Source organism: Gymnoscopelus braueri (genome assembly GCF_963280865.1).
Source record: "Gymnoscopelus braueri genome assembly, chromosome: 22".
Classification (NCBI taxonomy): Eukaryota; Metazoa; Chordata; class Actinopteri; order Myctophiformes; family Myctophidae; genus Gymnoscopelus; species Gymnoscopelus braueri.
The window spans coordinates 8,056,833-8,068,205 of NC_137624.1; the positions used below are offsets into that span (position 1 = coordinate 8,056,833).

An 11,373-nucleotide genomic window follows, 5' to 3' on the forward strand; every position below is an offset into this window, starting at 1 on the left:
GGAGAAGCCTATCTCTGTTACCACCTCTCTTTAAAGGATGTACAGTCTCAATGCCTTGAAACCTCAAAGAACATACCTCATGCCCTACTGAATTAAAGTGTCTCGCTACCGGGGATTTTTGGTCGGGGGATCTTAGTATAATCTCAAAATCAATTCCAATTCACTTTTGAAACAATTATTTTACTGATTTTCCTTTCAGAACCCAATTTAAACATTTCTCCATTTTTCAAATAGTCACTTCCAAATTGAAGCTCAGATTATACTAAGGGTTCTGAAAGGAAAATCAGTTTCAAAAGTGAATTGGAATTGAATGTGAGATTATACTAAGATCCCCCGACCTAGACAGCTGTTAAGGCTGGCCAAACACTGAGTGGCGATGTAGAAACCATATCCATTATTTATCTTGTCAATGCTCAGCAGATAGTAATGAATCACCAGCATTATGTTACTGGGGATGAAACACACTAGGAATGTACGGTCACCATCAACATCAAAGTTTTGTGACGGTTCTTTACTGCTGTTCTGTCTACGTTATGTACCATCTTATTCTGCAGGTACCGGAACAGGAGGACATAGGCCACAACAATCACTATGCAAGGAATAAGAAACACAACGGTGGCCATTAACATGAAGTAGTAATAAGGGTACTTGACAGAAGCGAATGGGTTGTTTATGTCCCATATGGCACTGATATCATGACAGGTGGTAATATTGAGGTCTGTGACTCTAACTGTGTGATCATACTGGTATAGGGGAATGATGGTGGTCCAGATGAAAACCCAGATGGACACACAGACACCAATTGCCACTTTGTTGTTCCCTTTCTGCTCACAAAGTGCCTGAGTGCACCTCTGTACACTGAGACAGGCATTGAAAAGGATGGAGCAATACATGTTCCCATAGAAGAACCCCACCAAGACTTTGCACAGCCCCTCTCCATAGAACCATTTCCATTAAAGTGGTAAGCGATCTTTAGGGGGATCCAGATGACAAAAAGCACGTCAGACAGAGCCAGGTTGGCCATGTAGATCGCTGATGGATGCTTCTTCTTGGTCCTGAACAGAAACACCCACAAAGCCATGGTGTTGGCAGGCAGTCCCACAACAAACACTATGATGTAGAGGATGGGGAGGAAGATGGTGGTCAGATGGCTCGTCAGTGTGTCAATTGTTGCTTTATCCACACGAACTAAGACCTGATCCTGGGGGTTCACAACAACAGGAGTGAGACCAAATTCCGTTTGGAGGTGTTTATCGTATGGGTCCAGAGATCATGTGCACCGATTTTTGTGAAATTTGGACAAAATATGTGGGAGGAGGAGCTAAAAGTGTGTTTTGAAGAAAATTCAAAATGGCGGAAAATTGATCCTGACGCAAATGGGTGTGGCCTATATGGGGAGTTGCGTCATGACCCAAGGAATCTAGGGAAAAAAGATTTTTATTTTACGACCTACGGTTCAAAAGTTAAAGGCCAAAACGTAAAGGGGGCTTTTATAGCGCCACCATGAGGCCGACTGGTGTACTTTTGTTTTTGGATAATTTCGGACTAAATTATGAACCTCCCCTACAAGTCTTGTAACTCTAGCCCTTACAGTTTCTGAGAAAAAAATACTTGAAATCGAGTTTTTTCATTTTCCCATTAAAGTGGATGGGGAAATTTAATGCACTAATAAATTAATATCAATTAAACTATGTAACCAATCTCTTAGCAAAATACACGCGCACGATTCCCGGTGAAGCCGGTCATTTTGACATATGGCATGTGGGATAATAAGTGTCCTAGTCTCACACTCAATCAAACTCTGCAGCCGCACTGAGGCCCCCTGACATTACCTGTTTGCTTTCTAAACTCGATCTAGCCTTTGATTGCCTTTCAATAAAACCATATTTGATAGACATAGGTATCACCTACATGTTACTGATTATAGGGAATGTTATATTATTGTAATCCGTTGTTTATTTCCTGAGCAATTGAATTATGTTGCAGCTAAAACTCTTGGGGTTGCAACATGGCAACCCCGTTTGCCATGTTGCCATGGAGACCTATGGAGCTTTATGATTGGATAGTGGAAAAGGCCTCACGTGATTGGCTCATACCCGGAAGTGCAGAGTGCCAAAAATAAAGTTTTGCAATCCGTAGAACAGATCTTCGAGCGAGCAAACTGTTGTTTTTTTCTGGTCACAATGTTCATTGTAAATATAATTCTACAATTACAACATGTTTAACACATGTTACAAACACACACAAATATATATATAGCAAAAAAGTTTAAAATATTTTTTTTATGGACACATTTTTATCTTACGAATAAAAATCTTTTGCTTACAAATACAAAACTTTTTTTTACGAATACAAATCTTTTTTTTACGAATACAAATCTTTTATTTACGAATACAAATATTTTTTTTACGAGTACAAATTATTTTTACGAATACAAATATTTTTTTTACAAATACAAAATTTGTTTACAAATACAAAATCTTTTTACAAGTACAACATAATATTGGCACTAAATTGAGCCCATAACAACCCCTCTATGACCACGTTGTATTGGTCCTCCGATGTCATCTGTTGCATTATCTACATGCTTAATGGAACTGCAACCTTTTTTTCCTATAAGAAAGCAGACATACACAAAAAGTCAACTTTACAGTAGTTTAAATGAACAGAGATAACGTAAAGGGATATTTCACTTTCAAACATGTTTGTGGTCATTTTAATATCTACTCAGGCTTTTGTGAGCACCCCAGACAGTTTCTAAGTTGCTTGATTCAGTATTTAGATATTTGATATTCATTGCCAGACCCAAGGGGTCGGGCTTACATGAGGCTTTGTATCTGTTTTCTCCATACATGGTATGTCACTTTGTCCCCCGGCCCCAGCCAAAAAAGTCTGTCCCTCTTTCGTCATAGAAGGGACATAGAAGGGACACACGTCATGCGAATCCCGGCCATTCAGATTTCAACCACTAGGGGTCTGGCAGTACCAGGTCTCCTGGTTCTAGTTTTACCTATATAAACCCATTGTAACTTCAAACTCCATTTTAACCATGTTAGTCTCATTGAAAACACATGTCCTTGGTTCTGGTGATTGATATTGGCCTTGTAACGAGGGGGGCCGTGTTTTTTCAATTACTTTTTTCATTTATGTTTTATACTTTTTTTAAATGAAAAACAAAAAGATACAATAAGAAATAAAATAAAATGTATACGTGAGGGCCCCTCACGTATTAGAAGGACAATACCAGTCACCAGAACCAAGGACAGTGTTTTCGATGAATCTATCATGGTTAAAATGAATGAGTTTATACAGGAAAGGGGTTAATAATATAAATATCAAATATCTAAATACTGAATCAAGCAACTTAAAAAATTGTCGGGGGTGCACACAAAAGCCTGAATAGACGTTAAAATTACCCCAAATATGTTTGAAAGGGAAATATCCCTTCAAGAGCAGTACGACTCAAATGTCTTCATTTCTTCATTTTCGTCATACATTTACCGATGCATGGTTCAGAAGAGTTGGTTCAAGCATAAAAAGAATATCTTTTATCTAGATATACGAACGTTTTTCAACACACAGGAAAAAGGCATCCGTGCTGGTGGTACTTTTCATAATTGAACTGCAACCCTCTTCATTATGTTTCTAGTAACGTTATATGACAATACATTTCATGCTTGAAGATACATTTCATGCTTGATGATACTTCTCGTGCCTCATGGCTATGCAAAAATAAACGTAGGTTTTTTCTTCATGTGTGGGGTTGTTGTCAAAGGGAAATATATCTATTTAGCTGATGTCTTATGTTTGTCTTCTCATTGTCTTATTATTTAGATTATTGTCTCTGCCAGGCCGAAAGGAATGGCGAGAGAGTATGTTTTGCCCGTCCGTGTGTCCGTCCGTGTGTCCGTCCGTCATTCTGTCTGTGTACAGCTAATCTCCGGCACCGTTGGCTTGCTCGCAGTGAAACTGTGCACACACACTCCCTGGATGCCACAGCAGAACCTCTGCCCCAAATTTTTCACATGGGCCTTTTATAGCGCTCCAACAGATTTTGTCCCAAAATCCCGCAAATCGATACATAGTATCTCTATAGTCATTAAACGAAACGTGTCTTTCACATTTTTCATATTCCATCCTGATTGGCTAAAAATGGCTTCCAAAGTTTGCAGGAGTGCTCCGTTTTGAACAAAATGCCTCAAATCATGAACACAGCACGCAATTTTCTTGAAAATGTTCACGCATATTTCCACTATATCGAGGAAGAAATGCCACTTGAAAATGTTCAAATCAGCCTCATGGTGACGCTATAACAGACCGATTCGTGTTTTTACCTATAACTGCACCGATCTGTGTAAAACTTTGTAAGCGCACTCCCTAGAGGTCAAAGAAAAACCTTTGCCCTGCATTTTTTACATCTGCCTTTTATAGCGCCACCAGGAGGCCGACTTATGTAAAACACATTTTTTTATATTACTCCTTCCGATTTTATCCAAATTTCATGCAAATCGGTACACATGATCACTATAGTCATGTGATCAAGACGGATGTGTTTGATTTTTCATATTCCATCCTGATTGGCCAAGATTGACATCTAAAGTTTGCAGTAGTGGCTTGTTTTGAACAAAATGCCGCAAATCATGAACGCAGCATCCGATTGCGGTCACACTTTGCACGCACATTCACATTATGTTGAGGAGCAAATGCCACCCTTTTAACATTGGCCTGTTATAGCGCCACCAGCAGGTCTAATTTAGCAAAACAATTTTTTTGAACAAAATGCCTCAAATCATGAATGCAGTGTCCGATTGCCGTGCAAGGCCTAACAAGAAATGGCACCCTTTTCACTTTGGCCTATTATAGCGCCACCGAGGAGCGCTTTTTCTAGTTTTAACATTAAATTGTGTTTAATTAAAATGTAACTTCCATTTGGGGAGGTAATATTATCCATTTGGGTTTATAATAAATATACTTGATCATCTTGAGAAGCACGACTCTGCTCCATTCATTTACAAACAAACTTGTGTTGCAATTTTACGCCATTTAATCCTAACCATAAAGCCTAAAAACCTCATAACCTGAATCATAACTACTTAAAAATAGTTTTTAAACTATAAAAGATTTACAGCAGTCTTTTGTTCGCACTACTCAAACAAGTATGTGCATTTCAGTCGGGGTTACTCTGTGGAATGAACTTCAGGAAGAGATAAAACAAAGCTATAGACCGCTTAACAGACGACGTCACACTACAATTGGATATATACAGTTTTTAATATATTTTGTATTTTTACTTTATTGTTTTATTGTGACTTTTTCACTGTATGGTGTTCAAAACAAATAAATAGAGAGTATACTGTAAGGCCTTCCTCTGTGTCTATCCTCTCTTTTATAACCAAATATTAGTTGAATTACATTCAACACGTTCACATACACATTGGATATATCACTCCACGTATCCATGTCCTCTTTAAACAATTATCTTTTTTACAATTATCTTTTTTAATATTACATCCAATCGTACCACAATGTATCAGCTTAAAGGAGGAGTTCACCCAAAAAATTACTTATTTTATATCAATTGCACACCCCATGAAGCCTTGAATTCATGGATTTATTTTTGTTTTTGTCGCATTCCTAAGCCAATAATTTGATGACGTGTGTATTTCCGGTAGGAGACACAAAGAATCTACTTTGTGTCTCCTACCGGATACACTAGTCGGTAGGAGACGGGAATCAAATTATTAGCTTAGGAATGCAACAAAAACAAAAACTAATCCATGAATTCAAGGCTTCATGGGGTGTGCAATTGATAGAAAATAAGAAATTTTTTGGGTGAACTACTCCTTTAAGGAAATGCATCTCAGGTTCATGATATTCCCAAACAGTCAACAAAGCTTTGTGTGTGGTTTCATTCAGAAGGAGGGTGTGTATATACTGTAATATCACAATATATAGAACGCTCTACCTCCTGAAATACTACCGCCGTCTCTGTACTCAGTTATTTTCCTACACTGTATTCAGTGGTGGAAAAAGTACATGTTTTACTTTTAATATCTCTCTCTCTCTCTCTCGCTCTCTCTCTCTCTCTCTCTCTCTCTCTCTCTCTCTGTGTGTGTGTGTGTGTGTGTGTGTGTGTGTGTGTGTGTGTGTGTGTGTGTGTGTGTGTGTGTGTGTGTGTGTGTGTGTGTGTGTGTGTGTGTGTTACTGTCCTTAGCCGATCTACTGTGTGTGTTACTGTCCTTGTACTGATCTACAAGCTCACAATGTGTGGCATCGCAACGCATTGTAGCTTGTAGATCTGCTATTTCAAAGTACATTTTTAATTCTGGACTTTTACTTGAAAAGAGTATTTCTATATTGCAGTATTGATACGTTTACTTAAGTAAAACATTTGAGTACTTTTTCAACCACTGGCGGTGACCCTTTAAATGTCCATTCTGTCCTCCACAACAAGCAGTGACCCTTTAAATGTCCATTCTCATCATAAAGATGTTAACAGTCGTATCAAGATCAGCGTATCAAATGTGTCTCCAAAAAGTGAACAAAGAAACTGACACTTTATTCATGAGAAAAGAGTTACATGTGAGTTACAGACAGACAGACAGACAGACAGACAGACAGACAGACAGACAGACAGACAGACAGACAGACAGACGGTGAGACAGACAGACAGACGGTGAGACAGACAGACAGACAGACAGACAGACAGACAGATCACATCGTCACAAGACACACAATCTTCCCAAGAGAAAATCAATTTGATTATCGACCTTTCTCTGTCCCAGCAACACACTCTTGCAAGATCTAGCGCCAGTAAACATAGATCTATAGCACCGGTAAACATAGATCTATAGCACCAGTAAACATAGATCTAGCACCAGTAAACATAGGTCTATAGCACCGGTAAACATAGATCTAGCACCAGTAAACATAGATCTAGCACCAGTAAACATAGATCTAGCACCAGTAAGCATAGATCTAGGACCAGTAAACATAGATCTAGCACCAGTAAACATAGATCTATAGCACCAGTAAACATAGATCTATAGCACCAGTAAACATAGATCTATAGCACCAGTAAACACAGGACGTTCGCAATTTTTCCTAAAACAAAAAAGAAGGTATTTTTGAATAGCTAGCAAGTATAATATAAGGTTATTATTACACACACACACACACACACACACACACACACACACACACACACACACACACACACACACACACACACACACACACACACACACACACACACACACACACACACACACACACACACACACTCACTTTTACTCAAATATTGAATTAACCCTAACAGGCAATTGTATGAGTTACATTTTATGTTTTTATGCCATTTAATCCTAACCATAAAGCCTAACCTCTTAAAACCTCATAACCTGAATCATAACTCTAAAAATAGTTTTTAAACCATAAAATATTTACAGATGATTTACAGCAGTCTTTTGTTCGCACTACTCAAACAAGTAGCCTATATGCATTTCAGTCTGCAGGGTTACTCTGTGGAATGAACTTCAGGAAGAGATAAAACAAAGCAATAGTATGCCACCATTTAAAAATCAATATAGGAAAAGCATTTTTAAGAAGTATAGCAATAAGGAGGGAAATTGAAATAGTTGATGATGATGGAAAGGTTTGTGCATTGTGAAGTTGTGTTGAAGTATTAATGTACTGTATGTGTAAATTCGTTTTTTCTATTAGTTTTTTTCTTTTTAAATGTATCTCATAAAATGTTGTGTTAATATAAAACTGTTATAGGGAGTAGGATATTATAAACATTAGCTTCTTCCTGCTCCTTTTCGAACACATTTATGATTTATTGTTCATTGAGACAGTTGGAATTGTTTTTAATATATTTTGTATTTTTACTTTATTGTTTTATTGTGACTTTTTCATTGTATGGTGTTCGAAACAAATAAAAAGAAAGAAAGAAAGAAAGAAAAGAGAGTATAAGGCCTTCCTCTGTGTCTATCCTTGCTTTTTATTTTTTAACCAAATATCAGTGGACATTCAACACGTTCACAGACACACATTAGATATACCACTCCACTTATCCATGTCCTCTTTAAACAATGATATATTTTTTATATTACATCATGTTTCACTAATCATATACCACAATGTATCAGCTTAAGGAAGTGCATCTCAGGTTCATGATATTCCCATAAAGTCAAGATTCAGTTACATGTGAGCCACCGGCACATTGAAAGGGGCTTGTTCCTGGTTGGAGGTGTGAGCATATATAAGACGGGCTTGTGCTGTGTTAATACAGTTCAGGATGAAGGCTTGCGGTGCTCTGGTGTTTGTCCTCTTCTGTGTGTGTGAGTCTGACACTGCAGGGGTCCAGTTACAGCTGAGTGTCAACAGCCAAGGAACATACAGAAATACAGAAGAGACAGGTGAGGATGATTGACATGCTTATACAACATGAGATTTAACACCTTAAAGCAGAGGTCTTTTAATCTCTGCATAAGGATTTTAAGGACGTTAGTGCTTATAATGCTTACAAGAATATTCCCTATCTGTAGTCATGATTACTCTGTTGGAACTAGTGGTCTGATGGAAATAACTTTTAATGAGCTCCTGCTACAACGAGTGGAGAGGACAACAACGACAACATCATGCAATAATTGATACTTTTACTTAAGTAAAACATTTGAGTACTTTTTCCACCACTGATTATAATCTATGATAATAAATCTGTAAAATCAGGCAAAAATAAGAATTAAAATATAGCTGCAAGCAGCGATAATACAGGGCCAGGGAATGAAGAGAGAAAGAAGAAAGAAGCAATGATAAGTAATATGCACAATAAGCCATTGAAACAAGACTGAACTTGAGAGAAAGAAGACCATGCAATTAACATGAGCATTTTAAACCCTCACTAACCCTAACCTCAGTAAAACAACGCCTAAGCCTATCCTCAAGACACACTATGTGTTATCCGAATAATGCCAAATCATGATCACCTCAATACATTGTCGTGGACAGGGATCGAACCAGCAACCTACAGACTCCAAGACTGCCTTTCTTCTCATTGAGCTAGATATAAGGCCTCCCTGATAGTGTCTGTTGATATTTATAAGTATTTCCGTTCATATTGAACCAGGCCTCTGTGTCCCGAACTACTCTAGATCACTGGTTCACAAACCATTTACCAATAAAGGCATTTTTGTGTCTCCTCAGAACGAAAACTAGTGAAAGTAGCCGATCTACAAGCTCACAAAACGTTGCTATCTGAAAAGTTGTGAGGTTGTAGATTGGCTATTTTCACAATGAAGTATGTCATACATTAAAAGAGAGACAAAACTATAAGTAATATGCACAATAAGCCATAGAAGACTGAGCTTAAGGTCATGTTTTTTGCAATGCCACCTCTCACCGAGAGAGAGAGAGAGAGAGAGAGGGAATAGATTGAAGAGAGATGGAAGCAGAATGGATTGATTGGACATCTCAACCTATTGCCATTAACAGGAATCGAACCCTCAACCTCCGGATTGACAGGCTGCAACACTACCTATAGTGCTATAGCTTTGTCCAGGCTGAGGTTGTCTGTTGAAGATAAAAGTGAACCAGTGAAAGCAGCCGATCTACAAGCTCAGAAACACGTTGCTATCTGAAAGGTTTTGAGATTGTAGATCGTTTATTTTCAGAATGAACTATGTCATACATTGCAAAAACATACCCTCTCAAATAAGCATTCCATGGTTCCATTATGGTTCCATATATGGCCATATAATTGCACCTCATGTCTAACCTCATATACATACAGTACCTGTTGCTTTTATGCTACTGTCTGTATATAAATGAAGAAATCTTAGATTTTCTTTTGATGTGTTTTCTGTTCTGTTTTTCTCCCTCTCTCTGCCCCACCCCCTTTTTTCTGTCCTGAAAACTGCAAATGATGGAGCTTGCACAAAAACAAATTACCCTTCTTTTCACCTGTAAATCTGTGATAAAACTGATTCTCTGATTCCACAAAGAACCATCGACTATAGAACCATTTTATTTAGTGAATGGTTCGTCATGTTCCAAGTGTAGGGTTTTTAAGTGGTTTATGGGTTCTTTATTGAGCCATTAAAATAAATGATTCTTTAGAGAGGTTCTTCACTCTGAAGAACCAGTTTCGGTTCCATTTGTCACCTTTATTTGTCTGTGTGTAGGCACCGTGCACGCAGCTCCCTCGGCTGAGATGAATCTAGAGCATTGGAAGTGTCCAATGTTCTGGTTCGGCTTCAACGGTCGCTGCTACAAGTACGTTGCTTCACATATGAGCTGGGTCACTGCAGAGCAGAACTGTTTGTCTCAAGATGCCAACCTGGTGTCCATCCACAGTGAAGAGGAGCACAACTTTGTTCAAACCCTGATCCTGAACTTTGACCCACGTCAGGGACCCACCTGGTTTGACTTTGGACTGAGTGACACTCAGCAGGAGGGTGTGTGGATGTGGTCTGATGGCTCCAGAGTGAACTACACCTTTGCCTCAAAAGGATCATCACTACCAGCAACAACCTGGTGCTGTTCTACGCTGCTATATTGCAAGGATTAATCTTTATTGAATCCCACAATGTGCAGCTTCAACGGAGAGCGTGTGCAAACGGAGATTTACTGCAAGACGCGGCGACGTTACTTTTTAAAGTTTTCGGCGCGAGTAAATCGGTACAAACACGGAGAAGGACACCAAACCAGCTAGACGGCCTTACAGTAAGAAAGATTATTTGGTTGAGTCTAATGTTGTCGGGAAATGTACATTCTAATCCCGGCCCACCGACCGTGAAGAGCACCACGGAGACTCCCTATGATCACAACTACAATGTAAGCAACATCACAGCTGATTTCAAACGCGACGGAAGCGCCCGACAAGGTCCGGACCACAACATGCAGACAAATAACTTTGTTTGGCAACGGCCCACCTCACCTGATAAGAACGAACCCCAGCAAAGAGCTGGAGAAACAAGGATGGATTATTTGTCCCGGTTAACGTCTGTGCTGGCTCCAAGTCCTGCATTCTCAAGCAGACTACCGCCTGAAGGAATGTGGGTGACGAGACAAGGGCTTCCCCAACAGCAGCGTCATCAAGAGGATTTCCTCATGCGACACACGGGGTATCCCAAGACAACCACAGGGTATCTCTCAGAGGGAAACACAGGAAAACTGTGTTTTTTCCCCTGTTTCTACCATCTCCTGGCACCACCGCTTGGCGTCGACGCGGGACAACAGCTTCACCCCTCCCCCACCCCCACCCCCCCTCCTCCTCCTCCACCACCACCACCACCACCAGTCGATACCAGGACAACCGCATAGTATCCCACCAAGAGGAATGCTGGGAAACGGAGTTCCTTTCCCTGTTTTCCA

The 11,373-nt window shown here is 39.3% G+C and overlaps 1 protein-coding gene and 1 pseudogene across 2 annotated transcripts; one reads left to right on the top strand and one right to left on the bottom strand.

The window, feature by feature from the left end:
- Positions 1-318: 318 nt before the first annotated feature.
- On the bottom strand, positions 319-1,270 carry LOC308078796 (proteinase-activated receptor 2-like; annotated as a pseudogene). The gene has a single exon. The product of its transcript is annotated as a proteinase-activated receptor 2-like (transcript).
- Positions 1,271-10,210: 8,940 nt separating this feature from the next.
- LOC308078797 (galactose-specific lectin nattectin-like) lies at positions 10,211-10,567 on the top strand (the record flags this gene model as incomplete). Its single annotated transcript, XM_080420147.1, has 1 exon — positions 10,211-10,567. One exon carries the CDS (start codon positions 10,211-10,213, stop codon positions 10,565-10,567), a length of 357 nt encoding a protein of 118 aa, XP_080276273.1.
- Between the last annotated feature and the right edge of the window lie 806 nt (positions 10,568-11,373).